This window comes from Leptonotus elevatus, chromosome 1 (genome assembly GCF_054856555.1).
Source record: "Leptonotus elevatus isolate MCC_2025b chromosome 1, RoL_Lele_1.0, whole genome shotgun sequence".
In the NCBI taxonomy this organism is placed as follows: Eukaryota; Metazoa; Chordata; class Actinopteri; order Syngnathiformes; family Syngnathidae; genus Leptonotus; species Leptonotus elevatus.
In genome coordinates this window covers 14,460,213-14,476,038 of record NC_141239.1, presented here as the reverse complement: position 1 = coordinate 14,476,038, position 15,826 = coordinate 14,460,213, and the positions used below count along the sequence as shown (strand labels likewise).

General features: G+C 40.0%; 1 protein-coding gene across 1 annotated transcript in view; it reads right to left on the bottom strand.

The window, feature by feature from the left end:
• The window catches only part of LOC147180980 (receptor-type tyrosine-protein phosphatase S-like), a 118,499-nt gene that overhangs the window by 31,528 nt on the left and 71,145 nt on the right, over positions 1-15,826 (bottom strand). The window contains exons 7-13 of the mRNA XM_086075916.1: positions 13,349-13,363; positions 10,086-10,355; positions 9,572-9,951; positions 6,469-6,670; positions 4,454-4,590; positions 2,557-2,701; positions 260-577 (exon numbers count right to left, since the gene is read on the bottom strand). Of these exons, the coding sequence (XP_085932042.1) occupies positions 260-577; positions 2,557-2,701; positions 4,454-4,590; positions 6,469-6,670; positions 9,572-9,951; positions 10,086-10,355; positions 13,349-13,363 (1,467 nt within the window). The remainder of the gene's footprint in view (positions 1-259; positions 578-2,556; positions 2,702-4,453; positions 4,591-6,468; positions 6,671-9,571; positions 9,952-10,085; positions 10,356-13,348; positions 13,364-15,826) is intronic.

Sequence of the window (15,826 nt, the reverse complement as noted above, 5' to 3'; positions counted from 1 at the left end):
AAGAACGGAGTGTGCAGTTCCATTTTTGGCCACAGGTGGCAGTAGAGATTCAAAATGGAATTTTCTGCGTTCACTAGCTTTAAGACTTGACACTTACTCATGAATTGCACATATGTGACATTGCCACACTTCTGCTCTGAAGACTTAAGAGCCATATTTTTTCTGAAACCTTTCTGCGAAATCTGAATGGTAAAACCTGACATGAATTTGACTTTCGAAAGTTCCACTGTAGTCATCACTAACGCATCAATAGTCTTACCATCCTCATCTGTTCTGCAGAGTACAGGCAAGCTGTTAGGTCCAGTTCCCTCAGAAGTGGACGCTGCCATGGTGATATTGTACCAGCTCCATTTCTCCAGGCCCTCTACTAGTGTGTCTGCCTGCCGGGCCGGGATCGGGAGCCCGGACACCTCCTGGCCCTGACCTTTGCCTCCTGCCCCAGAAACTCTGCGGTACCTCAGCTCATAACCTGCCAACTCGCCATTCTGGCCCTCCAGTGGAGGCGGCTTCCAACTAACTCTGAGCGAGGTGGAGCTGGCACTCTCGCAGGATACACCCTCGGGTGCGGCTGAGGGCTCTGATTGGACATGGGTCCGGGCAGTCGGTAAAGCGTTTGAGAGTTGGGGGGTGAAAAGCAAGAGGGAGGAACGATATAAGTAAAAACACAGTGGATAGGATAAAAAAAAAAAGGAAACAATAAGAGACGATCGTAAACCAAGCTGAAAGAGATGACACCGGGATAAGCATGTGAATAAGAGCCAAGCGAGCACTTGGTGTACAAGCATTACACTTAATGAAATAAACCAGAGACAAGAGTATTGACCGTGAGCAGACAACTTAAAGCGGAGACGTCTGGGCTTGACGAGAGTACAGCATGTGTGCAAGTGTGGGAGTCAAAGAGTGCTAGCTGACAGATTCAAGTATCTGCCCACTCAGCTGTAAAGCCACCGCGTGCGCTGTTTGCCTCAGGGGACAATCTAGATGTGCACCAAACCTTGGCGATAACAAAGCGCACCATGGGAAATGCATTGTGCTTCAGGAAAGAGTATGCTTATTTAGAGGTGGCCTTTCTGACATCTACTCTCCTCTTCTTTTTTGAGAGAAGAAAGTGAAAGGACACCGGTTAGATGTATCGAGCACATGTTTGGACTCAGAAAATTGCAACGATTTTGCGTGTACAGTACACGTCTCATCACAAACTGTGCAATTTAAATTCACATGTCCAAACATACACTTTTTGTATTTTTTATCTCTCGCCCGGCCAAAGCAACAGTTGTAGCTTACAACCTCGAGGTCAGGGTTCACCAACCTTTTTGAAATTGAGAGCTACTTCTTGGCTACTTGAAAATATAAAGGGCTACCAGTGCGAAGCCCCTGTCCACAAACTGGCTGTCACGTCTGACTTTGCTCTTCTGTAACATGAACCCACTCGTGGCCGACAACAAATCTCTCGAAAGTGGCCACACCAGCGCAAAGCCCTGGTCAAGTTAGAATCAATTTTTGAACACCCTTCCCGCCCGCCAATCCTGCTCTTCTGCCTTCCTCTGAGCGACATCTCAACACTCACGGACTACAACGAAGCGCTCTAAAGTGGCCACACAGACAATCTGAAAATAAAATAGCTAGCTAGCTAACCAACTGTACTCTGCTGGATTACCAAACGAACGAGCTCAAGTTCTGATATGGAATGGTGAAAAACTGTTTAATGCTAAATCGCCACAATTGAGGGCTAAATCACAAAGTACCACTGGTCAGCTAATAGTAAATTGAGAAGAAGGTAATCATAGAAGTAGATCAACAGTGGAGTGGAGTTACGCAAGAATAGCACACCTGGGAGGAAAAAAAGGTAAACATTATAACGTTTTCTTTTTCTTTACAAAACCATTTTCCAGTTCATCAATTATCACTGACAGAAAATATGTGAGCAAGATGCAAGAATGTGTAGAAATACAGTGTAAAAGTTATGTTTGTGTAGACATGGCTATATGCGATACATCACACTCTAAAAAGGCAGATCTCGTGGTCTAGTCTTGGTCATCGAGATATGCTAAAAAGGGTGAAAATCCATCTAATAAAAAAAAATCACACTGTCTGGCGCTTACTTACCACACAGCAGGCCGACCCACAATCCTTTAAAGCTCCTTGCCACTGCCTGCTAGCCAATAACTGGCAGACATTTTCTCCCTTTCAAAGATATTAGACACCGATAGAGTAGGAAAAAAGTGGAAGGAGGGTGAAAAGGAGGAAGAGGCAAACATTAATCTGCTCAGTCTCCATCTGTCATGTTTTGGCTGTGTAAAAAAAAAAGAAAGGGTAGAGGCTGAGCGGAGGAGGAAGAAAGTCACAGTTAAACGCAGACGGATGGATGGGAGTGGACTTTGGACACATAAAGAAGATCAATGGTCAGATGGTGTCGCACGGTCGCCGGGTCGTGCCAGGTCAGCGGACATCAACTGAAATTTGTGTTTTCATGACATTTGTGTGCAAGGTGAAACATAATACAGCAGCAATGTGTGTGTGTTTTCATCATATAGCTTCAAGGAAAAAGAAACATACTGGCTTGCGATGTCCTCTGCACCAGCTCATTGGTGAAAGCACCGATGCCTTTGTTTGAGATGGCTGCCAGGGAGAAGGAGTATTCTGTGTTGGCTTTCAGACCCTCCACCGTGTAGGAGTTTCGAGGGCCGAAGGTCAACTTCTCCTACAAGAGAAAGAGAGGAGAGGACGGTGTCACCAGCCGAAAAAGTGACGCTGGACACAAGGATCAGATCTCATATCCTCTTTCTCTATTGACACGTATGGAAATGCCATTAATAATTTCGAGCTTCCTGAAAAAAAAAAACGATACAAATTTTTGTGTTAGCACTAATGTGCTTTATAAAACATATACTGTGCACCATGATTAATTCATTATGGCTCCTTCTGGTGTGCGACTTGGCCACCGGGGGATGGTATAGTGAGTGGTACTATGGTCATGCAGACACAACGAAGAAGAGTTTCACAAATACTGTGACTCAGTAAGCTGAAGGATAAAGAAATAATGCTGTGAGTATGTGTCCGTTTCTTTAAGTGTTATATACCACCACCACATAGATGCTATTTGTTAGCACTATGGCCTTTCACATTGTGCGCTAGCATTAAGATAGCCGACTTTAGGCAAAGCTGCAGTATGCGCCTGTTTTAAAATGCTCTTTTAATTATTGTAGTTTTTTATTTAGATTGACCATAACCTTCAACTGGGAGTGGCAATAAACAGCATGAAAATACATTTTTAAATAATTGTTCATTATCTGCCAGATAGCTGCTTGCTGTGAAGTGAAGTGAGTTGGGGTAATATTCAGAGAAAAAAACAAAACAAAAAAACAAGCGTAGTTATAGTTTAGACGAGGTGCGCTGGCTTTTGTCCACTAGGAGCTAACGTGAGGATTCGTTGGTGGTTAATGGGACACTGTTTATAAAATGAAAAGGCAGGTTTAAGACAGATTTCTTCTTAATTTTAACTTTATTCGTCATACACGGCAGTTAGAGTGACAACACTTCCTGACCCCCTATCAGCTGACCAACACTAACCAATCAGAAGCTAGCATACTTTAGGTAAATGCAAGTGAATGACGGAGAGCAGCAGATTCGACAAATCAACTTAGTGGCTAGTACAAAAATATACCAACATTTATGAATGTGTAAATAATAATTCTGGAAACAAATAAACAAGTAAATATACATTTTAATAAATTAACTTAAATGCTTGATCCTCAGGGTGTGGACCTTCGCAAAGAGAGGCATCTTTGTCGCTGGCAGTACGCAACGCTTCAAAGTGTGAATGCTTGACATGATATGGTTAATCTCTGCTAAAGCAATTACTATCTCCTTTATTTAAAAACCTGACCGAAAAGTATTGGCACAAACCTTCGAGTAGTACGCTACATCTATTTTCTCAGAAGTTTCTGAATTATTTTTTTCCGCAAATCTGCCACTTTATAAAGTCGCAAATTTGCGAGTTTATTTTTAGTACATTTACAAGGTTTTTTTTTCTGCCGCTTTACAAAGTCACAAATTTGCGGGGTTTTTTCTTAGAATATTAACTCCCTCCCTTTAAAAAAATATTTATAGGTGGCGCTAATACGCCATTGTATTATTTAAATATATTTAAAAAAATAAAAATGTTGTTTTGTTTTGTGCTGGCTGGAACAAAGTGAGTATGAGCTGGCTCACACAGAGCAAATTAACTCATAAGTCAAGGTATGTAGAGGGTAGAGTATAGAGTCACACATTTGCATGAGCAGGGCCAATGCCACAAAGTCGGCTAATTTTAGCAAGACGAAATTTGAAAAAGTGGTATAATTCTTGTTGCTTGTTGTATTTTGATGAAAGCATGTCAGACGTGTTATTAAAACCATTTCAATATGTCTACATTCATTGCAAATTCCAATCTTCAGCAGGTAGATTGTCTTACCAAACTGCCATACTTGACAGGTTTGTAAAGGAGCTCGTAATTGATGATGCCCTCCTTGGTGTATGCGGGCTCCCAGGTCAGCTCAATGCTGGTGTCAGTCACCCTCCCGATTTTAAACTTTCCTGGTTGTCCTGGAACTAGAGAAGGTAATAAGAGAGACTTTACTCACATAGATAGATCCAAGAACTGTATTAACAAAAATAATACAGTAAAATCAAATTTTTATTTCCATCAGGCCCAAATATTACAACAGCTCTCATTGCAAGCGAAACGGCAATTAAGAAACTTTTACCAAATGAGTGGAACTGTTGTTTTTGCCAAACTTTGATCAGAAACAATTCAAGTGCTATTTGATTAATTCTTTGTCACAGTTTTAAATCCCTTCAAAACACCTTTTCGACTAATTCCATGTGATTTATGTTGTAATAACCAAGGTCTTCTTTTATCAGACGTCTACAAATATTTTTACTTAAACCATATGTTTATTTTCCTGTAAGAGCTGGAAAGTGACAAAATGTTGAGGTACAAGTGTCCCAAGTCAACACGGGAATTTAAACACGTAATGCCATCACAGATTTGTGAGCATTAATCTCGCCACGCCTGCAGCCACATAAAACCTACAATTTTTGCAACCGCTGTCGTCATGACTTGAGTAGCTTGAACATACCACATTTTTGCTCCTGTTAATCCTTTCCACAACTCTCAAACTCTCCTTAAGTGTCGGCTTGTGCAAGTTACTCATTTGAAGGATGCACATGTTGTGACAGGCCACGCCCAGTATTTCACAGCAGCTGGGTTCCACTTGTCATCTGAATAAGCTGCTTGGTGATTTGCATGACATGCAGTGGTGATGCTGCAGGGCAATGGGGTAAGTGCTCCAACAATTAGCACTGTGTTCCGGTTTTACAAATTTAATCTATTGTCAGTCTCTTAAAATAATTTCCTAAATCATTGTTTAGATAAAAAAAGAAAACATCTAAATCAACTCCTCATGATGCAAATGGTAAATTTGTTTGTGTTTCCTGAAAAATCAGAAAAAAATGACTTAGGTGATTATTTTAAGAAGGCGTCGATATGTAATATTTAATACCAAGGATGGCCATTATAATGATTAGGTGAAAATTTGATCTCCACAGTTCAGTACCACGAACGTAGTTTTCAGTCTTTTCACATATTTTACAGCAATGATCTTCAAACGTGTATTATGCATTTAGGAACAAATTAGCGAATATACTTACATGGACTTTAATAAAGAGACTGGAAGAGTTACAGAAGTAAATACTGTATAGTGGCTGTCATTAAAACGTATTGGTCAATTCATGGATTTCAGCTATTTGTGAGAGAATGGCAAATTGTGCAAAATGTACTAAAATAATATGTACATTAATAAAAAAAATTGTTTTTCTGTCACATTTATAATGCTTTTTTATTTTATTTATTTTTTACTTTGCCTTGAAATTTCCCCTAATGTTCCTATATTTGTGGGAGGAGTCTACAAATGCTATTGATGTCATTGTACATACAGGATGCACCTCATATGTACTGGGTAGAAACCTTGTACTGTATGTCCAAATATGGTCAGTTTCCTGTGTTGATATTATCGATTGTCTTGTTATTTTCTTAACACATTTTAAGTGTTGAAAATAGCTTGAGACCAAATTTCTTCAGCACGGAACTGTCTGAGAAGTGTTGTAAAACTCCGCCTCATCCCTCACTTTGCGGGCGCCGTGCAGCATGACGTTGCCTCAAGATTGAACGCTAGAATTTTTTTTTTGTTAATAACGAGTGAAAATTGCTATATTAGAAACATTTGAGATGAGCTAAACACATTTCAATCAATCATAGTGTAATTAATTAGCAATTATTTGGGCATATGAAGTTAGTGACTAAACATGATTTTGATGACTTTTTTTCCTATTTTTATTGCCTGAGCATCCACTGCAGCAAGGTCCCTGTAATTAATTAATTAATTAATTATGATGATGATGATGATGATGATGATGAACAACACTAACCTCCTGGCATAACTTTAACGTGGACCGGGTCAGAGAAGGGCCCGTCCCCGACTGAGGTGAAGGCCAGGACTTGGAGTGTGTATGTCTCGGAGGTCACCAGACTCTGTATAGTGGTGATCACACTGTCCTGGACATTATGGATCTTCCACTCATTCATCGGCCGGGATGGGTCCATGGTGTAGTACACGCGATAGCCCTTCACCTGCAACACGGCAAGCATGGAGAGATTGACGGATAGCGTGTTGAGTTTTTAAGGTCATCCTGGACTGAGCTGTGTGATAAGTGGTCTCCCACTTAATCTCACTGTCTTGCATGCATGGTAATCCATAAACCTTTCATTCAGCATACAAACAACTAGTATTTATCACAGCCAAGGTCGTCATCCATGAATTATGGTTAGGTCAGTCCAGATGGCCACGCCGGTTTGTGGTTCACGCCTTGTTAGAGGTCACTGTCATCAGGTGATGACCTCCCGTGGCTGAAGGTTGGACAAAACACCTCTCATATGAACTAAGTGCGTACTCACTATGTCACCATATTTGTTTACTGTCCTCACTCATGACCTCCACCAGCAATCTGTTGTCACTCCTTTAATAACTTTAATCCTCATATGCACTAAATGCACTTTTGTGAATATTGTAAATGGATAGGCTGGCAAAGAAAATGGGTTTCCAGTGGGAGTGCTCTTAATTTAGAGCAGAAAGCACCTTTTCTTTCTTTAGAGATTGGGGTGGTACTTATGTGCTCGCGGGGGTAGAAAGGTGGAGCACAATCTCTGTGTAAAGGACATGAACTGTACACTCCCAAAAAGCTCCCAGTGGGGAATTTTATGAAGGCTTTAATGTTTTAATCTCCTTAAAGTCGAGGCGCAAATCTGAAACCTTGTTAGTCTGTCCTCAGTAAAAGCAAATGCAATTTCAGATGGGGATAAATCTTTTTTTCTTGTACTATTAGCTGGCACCAATGACTCTACTGTTAATGTCACATGAAAGTAATTACAATTTTAAAGCAATCACTTTATTGCTCTCCAGTGAGCTGCTGGATGTGCAGAATTGAAACATGTAATATGTAAAAGAATAAAAAAATATCTGTAGCCTTAATTAAATATGAGTAAAAAGACCACTCGGCATTCCAGGCACAAAACTATATATATAAAAAAATATATACTACCCTTTCTCATTCTTCTTAATTTAAATCAATTTGCAAGATATGGGCACATGCAAGTGGACACTTTATTACAACAATATAATGAGATCAAACAGAAGAGCAGAATAAAAATTGTGCCTTTACAAAGATGATAACGCACCGTTTTGATTGTGCTTATTTTTACAAACATACTATATGTTTTGATAATACAGCATTGTTTTCGAATTCATATATGGATTATTTTTTAATTTACAAGAATTAAGTGCAAATTAGCAAAATGTCATATTTGTATTAGATGGGAATTTGCAGCACAATCTTGGTTATTGGGGTCCCAAAAGTCACTGTACACTTCTTTTTTCTATTTTGTTTCGTTATTTCGTTTGACAGCTTAGGCATTGCACTTTTGGAAAGCATATTATTCCTTGTCCATGTCTCACCAATTGACATTGAAGCAGTGTTGCAAAGTTGCCACCTGGCAAGAAGCTTTTTTGTCCTCAACTGCAGCGCCAGTATGAGAAGCTTCATTGCCGTCACACTGCTCCAACGGCTAGTACAATTACACAAAACTTCTCACTTTAAAATGATTATAATGCTCAACAACCTGAAGTTGGTACAGGTAAAGCTTTGTCACTCTCCAAATAATCTGCTAAATCAAGTTTTTTTTTTTATAATGATATCCAGTGCAGCCCTCCAGATAGACTTTTACCCTGGCTTTGCGCAAACGCCTGCTCTAAGAGTTCAGTGTTTGCTCAATGGTGGTATTAGCACGTCTTCTACTTCGTAGTTTGTTAAGAATAGAACCTGTTTGAATAAATTTGCCATGGATAGCATAAATTGGCAGGTATAAAGGTTCTCAAACAGGCACTGAACTGCAGTAGGGGACAGAAAAACTTCTTGCCAAGTAGCAATTTGGCTTTCCAATGTCTTTTGGTGAGCCATTTGCAACGGAATGATATGCTCACAAAAACTGCCACTGCGATGCTATCAAATACTGATGTCTATGTCTGTTCAAATGATATCTGAAACAAAAGGTTAGGGTAGTATTGAGTTGTGGGCGGGGTTGTAATAGTTTTGGAATTTTCATTGTAGTTAGTAGTTATTTCGTTTTGAGATTATTATTTTTTTTTAACAATGTATTGATTCTTTTTTATTTTAAATGTTTTCAGAACAGGTTTTTTAAATCAATTTTGTTTTAAGTTTCAGTTTGTTACACAGTAAATTACGTAGAGTAAATTTTACTCTATTTAGAGTGGGACTCCGTTTTAGAGTAAATTTACAATTTATATTAACACTCAGAAGAGATTAGAAAAAAGAATTTAAATAAATAAATAAAAGTCCCTCAAGGGTTGAGCAACAAACTAACAACCTTCATCTCTGCCACCTGAGCTATACCACTCCTACTGTTTGTTTATATCCAAGAAGAGACCCAAAACAAATGTTTTTGGATTTACGAAGATTCCAGCTGACACGAGCGATATACTAACACACAGCAGGAGCAGCGTGGCTCAGGGAGTAGATTGGCGGTCTCCTAAACTGAAGTTGTGGGTTTGTTCCTTAACCCTCGAGTGACTTTATTATTATTATTATTATTATTATTATTATTATTATTATTATTATTATTTTACTTTCTTCCAAGTGTAAATTTAACTCTATTTAGAGTGGAACCAAAGAGACTCACTTTAGAATAAAATGTATCCAACAGGATTTACTGTGTAGTTTTAGTTTAAAAAAATATACATCATTATTTTTTGCAAGACTACAAAAAGATCTAACACAATATAGAACACAACAAGCCAACTAAATACTTGCCAAATTTGCTTAGCTAAAATTATTGCGCATGAAATTGATCACAAAATTTGCCCCATCTGTACTTAATGCTAGGCATAAGCGCATGTTTTGTTGCCTGTAAATAACATCTGACATGAAAAAAACAAACAAATAAAATCTGAGTTCCCACCTGCCCATTTGGCTCCTCCGGTTCCTCCCAACGGACCATCACCGTGTTCTGTGAAATAATGTGGGCTTGGACATTTCTCGGCGGGCTGGCCGGGGCCTGCTCTCCCGTCCGGGCCTCCACTCGCATAGAGGGGGGGCCCTGGCCAATGCTGTTGAAGGCCGACACTCGGATCTCGTACTCGGTGTTGGGGTACAGCCCACCAATGCTGTAGCGAGTGGTGGTGATGCTGTCTACCGTCTCGTACTTGCTGTCTGGACCTTTGGCTCGGTACTGGATGATGTAGTAGGAAACCGGGTCGGGGTTACCAGAGTCCCAAGTGATGGTCACGCTGGTGGCTGTGGTCTCGGTAACGATGGGAGTGCCTGGAGGCTTTGGCAAAGCTGAAGCAAATAGAGTTTGATTAGGATTGATTAGTGCCTGAATAAGGTTGCAAAATTACGGGAATTTTCAAAATTGGAGACCTTCCATGGGATTTAAATGGAATTTTTGGAAATCAAAGCAGTGAGTCTCTTACTCTTGACTAAGACCTGAGCGGTGGCCTCGATGATACCCAGACTACTCATGGCCACGCACGTGTAGTTGGCCGACTCCCGCACGCCGTTGAGCTCCAGCACGTTCCGGCCAATCGGCATCTCGTCCTCGGGGGTCAGGTCCTCGCTGCCCACCATCCATTTGACGTAGGGCATCGGGGAGCCCACCGCCACGCAGGTGATGTTGATGCTCCCTCCCGGCATGATTTCGTGGTTGGAGGGAAGGATGGAGAAACGAGGGGGGACGCGGCGCACTGGTGAAGGAGGAGAGAGGAGAGGGCAGGGGGTTGAGGGAGGGCGGGGAGAAGAAAGGCGGAGAGAGAGAGAGAGAGAGAGAGAGAGAGAGAGAGAGAGAGAGAGAGAGAGAGGAGGTCGGGTGAGGGGGAGAGAATCAGATATAGAGGCAAAGAGCGAGATGCAGAGAGAGTGAAGAGAAGAGAAGGTAACAGGAAGGGGGAGAATGAACTTCAGGGTTTCTTTTTCTTTTTACAGAAATTACAAAGGGATATTTCAAGTTTAGTCCCAATTACGTTATGGTACTGATGAATCCAACAGAAAGACACAAATCGTGTTGAGCTCACCCACACAAAGTGAGCTGACAAACAATAAGAACGTGACAAACTCTTGAGTAACGCTTCAACAAGGGCATGACAGCTACAATCAGTTTCTCTTTCTGGAAATGTTATATTGGTTGATTAGAGTGTAAGATTTTTTTATTTCATTTAAATGTAATATGAACAAACGTCTCGGGGCACGTAGCAATTATGCCTACAGGATAGGAAAATAAGAAGCAACTTTAACAGCTTCAATCTTTGTGAGAAGATTTTCGACAAAATGTCGGCGTGTGTCTGTGGGAATTTGTTGTCAAATTAGGCAGAGGAACATTTGAAGCTTTGTTCTAGTTCCTCCCAAAGGTGTTTGGTGGGAGTTCTTTCACACCAAACTCACCCAGCATGCCTTTAAAGGCCTTGCTTTGTGCATTGGTGTTGGAACACTCAAGAAAGCTCTGCATCAACAAAACACAACTATCCAAATTGTCTTGGAAGGATGCCTGTGAATATCTGTATTCATCCAGACCATTGTATTGCCAGGAGCATTGGATCTTTTGCAACTGAACTTTTCTGGTTGTCCTCGAAGACATTTCACCTCATATGAGCAGGTTTCATGCGTTTATGCACCATAGAACAGCTTTAGCCCGAGCATTGGTCTGGAAACACAAATGTGTATCCTGTTAGTTAGAGGCAGTCCCCAACCGAGAATGGTTTCACTATTTTAGGATGAAAAACAACAGCCGTTAAGAGCAGCTAATGACAGTTGCTTGGGTGGAATCGCTTTGACTACATTTACATGCAGTCACTAAACCTTTCAAAACCCAAATATAAATCCATGTAAAGTTAAACACCAGTGTTGTAGATTTTTGAGATCGGTCTCGGTCTTGAGACTTCTTAAGGGACTCGGTCTTGTCTCTGAATCAAAGTCATTTTTACTTCTTCTACGTCTTGTCTCGGCCTTGGACAGGACGGATTGTATCGTTTCTGTTCCGAGTCCTCATCAAATAAGCTTTGAGTAGCTTCTAAGGGCTGTTTCTTTCACATGTAAATGTATATTTAGATTGCCTTCAAGACAAATACCAGCTGTGGTATTTCAACCCGTGAATAAATTGAAGACAAGACCAGGCCAGTACTATTATGATCAGTAGGCTACAGAACGCAGAATGCAGGTGCTTCGATGCCTTCCTGGTGTTATTTTGTTCTGTTTTCTTTTTGTGATTCTTCTTTAAATATACAATCTTAGTCTCGGGTTGGTCTCGATAATGATCTCAGTTGGTGTGGTCTTGAATACAACACTGGTAAACACACGCAAAAACCTGAACATCGTCGCTGTCCTAGAAAAAACACTTATGTCCATTTTTGTAAATGATGGGATGTCTGCATTCAGTTTCATCCCATAAACTAAATAAAAAAATAAAATAAAGTAAAAAATAAAATAAAATAAAAAAGACAAAAATGGACATAAGTGTTTTTCACAGGACAGCGATGATTTGCTCTTATTCTGAATTTTAAAAACCTCATATATTTGATCATATAAATGTGATCGGGGTACCTCCTTTGAATTAAACATTGATTTGACTTGAATACGTACACTTCGCAGCATTTTCACGTTATTTTCTTTCTACTTTATTAATATGGTGAGTAACATTTATATAGTGTCATTTATTGACCATAGAAATTTAAAAAGCGGAAATGACGTTAATTTGCTCCGTTGTACCTGCATCGCAGTTTAGATCGGGATACTTGAGTAACTCTGTCCGCTCATACATATAAACGGGTTATCCCGAATGTTTTATTTTATTTTGACCTAAACCCAAATTTTGACTGCATGTAAATGTAGTTTCTGGTTAATATTCCATTCCGTTATGCTTGTGGATATTCTCATTCATCGAGGTCATTTCTTTTTCAAGGCACTGAATTGGTCGCAACTGGACTGCTCTGGTTCCATTCAGTTGTAAAAATGGTTGTGGAGGCATCTAAAGGCCAGGCGTGTTTGTTATTTCTTAGAGACAAACTTGTTCAATCTCTCTGATGAAAGGAAGTAGGATGGCGAGATGATTTCTGAACCTTGAAGTAGAAGGCCTCTCCCTCACTTCTTTCTCCGGAATATAAACTTTTTGAACATGAAACATTCTGCTGAGAACTAAAGAAGATGTAAACCTAACCCTTAATAAACTAATTCATAAATAAAGAAGTGTGCCCCAATTCTTTGCCCATGCCAGTGCTACTGGATACTGAGAGACTGAACTCATAGGTCACTTTGCATGCCTCGGCGACTCAAGAGGAATAAAACGGTGGACAAACACAACAGAGATAATGTGCAAGTGGGAGGAAGACACAAAGGAAACAGGTAGAGCAAGAGAAGACAGCGATGGAAGTGAGAGAGAGAGGACGGCTCTGCTCCGCTTCCACGCAATGACGCGGCAATGTAGGCAAAGGCACATTGCGACAACAAAATACTGTACAGTACACAAAAGTTCCAAACAGATAACAGTGTGCAGTCAAAATGAACTGGGTATGTGGACAGGAGAGGGTTCTAATAAGGTGCCGTGGCAGTTACAGAGTGATCATCGGACACGTTAAGTAAAGAACAAGACAGCATGAGAAAGGCAGAACGGAGAGAGAAGAATTGGAACAAGTGCGGGCAAAAAAGTGAGGTAGTATGTGCATGTTTATAAGTTAGTAAACTTATGTACATGTGTCTGTCGCTCCTACACATCAGGGTGCGGACAGAATGCGGAGGGGGAGGAGACAAAAGAGGGAGGGAGAGGAGGGGTAGAGAGATAAAGAGAAGGTTAGAAGAGGGTTTTGGGGGGATGGAGGGGAAAAGGGGGAAAGAGAAGAGGAGCGAGGAAGAAGAAAAAACATGAATCTATTTAAAAACACAGCTATACCAGAGTCAGGCCCATTCAGAGAGCAGGTGCTTCGGAAGTAAAAAAAAGAAAAAAGAAAAGAAAAAGAGCGGAAGAAGAGAACGTATGCTGAAGGAAGAAAAAGCTCACAACACAGAAAAAGACAAGAGATCAATGGACGGACATCTTAGAATGGAGGGAGAATGAAAGGGAAGCCAGAACGAGAGCAGTAAAAATCATATCGGCAAGATAAAATGGTCAAAATAAAGAAAATTGCTAACAAAACAATAGAATGATATAAGCTTTTCTTTATCTTCCTCCCCCCAAATCAATCAATTAACATAAGAATAAAGACATACAGCAACCACAAAATCACATTATAACCTCCACTCCTTAAAGAGTGACATCGTGACTTGGAATCTTCATGAGCCACATCCCCCTCTACTCAAAGAATCTAGAGACAATTGAATGAAAGTCAACATGTTTTCATTTTGAGTTTGAAGAAAAAGAAAAATAGGTTTGCCTCTAAATTCTATTTAACATGTTACAGATAAAGTGGAAAACCATTTTTGGAATACTTGAGGAAAATAAAGCCGGAAGATGCCCAGAATTGGATAGAGAAGTCAAAGACAAGGAGGAGACAGAGACAAAAATCTGTTAGAAAGAGACATGATTAGGCAAGCATCTCATCTCACCACAGCATGCTGGACACACACTGACACACGCACACACACTAAAATTCAGCATGCACAGTCTGCAAACACATACGTGCAATGTGGCTACATCTAAACCCTATCAATATGCACTGATTATAATACTAAACATAAGCAAAACATGATAGTCATTCAAACATCCCAAATAGAGAGTGAGGCGTGTCAGAAAAGTTCCAAGACTGGAGTCACAAAAGCTATATTTCTCTTTTTTTTCCCCATAAATGTAGTAAAATTTGTTGCCTGTAATTTTATTAGAACTATTATCTTAAGACACAGCACCTTAGCAAAACCTTGTCAAGAGACGGTAGAGACAGAAAAAAAAAACTCTTTGAACATCATACCTGTAACATTTAGTGTTTCGCAACACTCCAGCATAAATGAGTCATGCTAGCAAGGTAGCATCTGTGGCTAAGATCAACTTGTTTTACATTCATGTTCATGTTAGCGAGGGGCGTGGCTTTGGTCAGCGATATGTGTAAGGCTACGTTCAAATCTCGCAAACACCGCCTTTAAGCAATTAGGAGGCTAATTTGAAAGCAAAAGAAGCAAACATTTATTGTAAAAGTCCAAGATGTTTTTGATGTTATTTTATCGCAAATACAGTTTTTTTTTTATCGTCAACATACAAGTCCAAAATGTTCACGTAACTATAAAATTACACGGAATTGGTATTAAGCATTGTGAATAAAAACAACCAGGATTAACCTTAACATAAAATAAATTTGCCTTTATTTCTCGCCCTTCAAAGAGAGACAAGCCACATTGATTGCGCATAGTTAGCTATATTCTTTGTTGTTTGTCTATTTTTTACACTAACCACATTAGCAGAACAAAATCAAGAGTTGAGCCACGTCAGTGACAAAGTATCAAATCATCGGACCACAACAATAAGATGGAGTGGTAGATTCTACTTAATTGCGATCAACAAGCCCTGCGGAACTGATCACTAGTATTAATCTCACTGACGAATTTCATGACATCATCTCTCTTGGACTCTTTCATGAGTGGGTGAGCAAGGGTGTCAAACTCATATTAGCTCAGGGGCTACATGGAGGAAAATATATTACCAAGTGGGCCGGATTGGTAAACTCATTGTTATAATCAGAATTGTTTTTTTTTTAACGTCAATTATACACAAATTTTCGCTATTTGCGGGCCAGCCCTAAATTGCGGGGCGCACCTGTAAATATATTGTCCCAAAAAATAACACAAATGCAAATGAAACACAGCAACGCTTTGCCCATATGAGTTTTGCGCGTGTTATATCTACCTATTTTGCATATACCTGCTCACAGAATGCATTGTGTGGTGCCGAGAATGAAGTTATAAGGACGTTAATCCTTTCATATGTGTAGTTTATTTTTTATTTTTAACAAACTAACTTTAAATTGCATGTAAAATAACGACATCCAGAGCAATTCCGTGTACAAATTGCATTGCTCATCTGAGGATTGCTTGTGAAATTACGAATTTATATGCCTTGATTGTGGCCGGCTGATTAATTGGTCCGACATTACTCTTTTTTTTCCCTTTACAAAATTATCTTGCGGGCCGGATTAAACCCCTCTGCGGGCCGTATGTTTGACACCCCTGATGTAAAGGATCATAT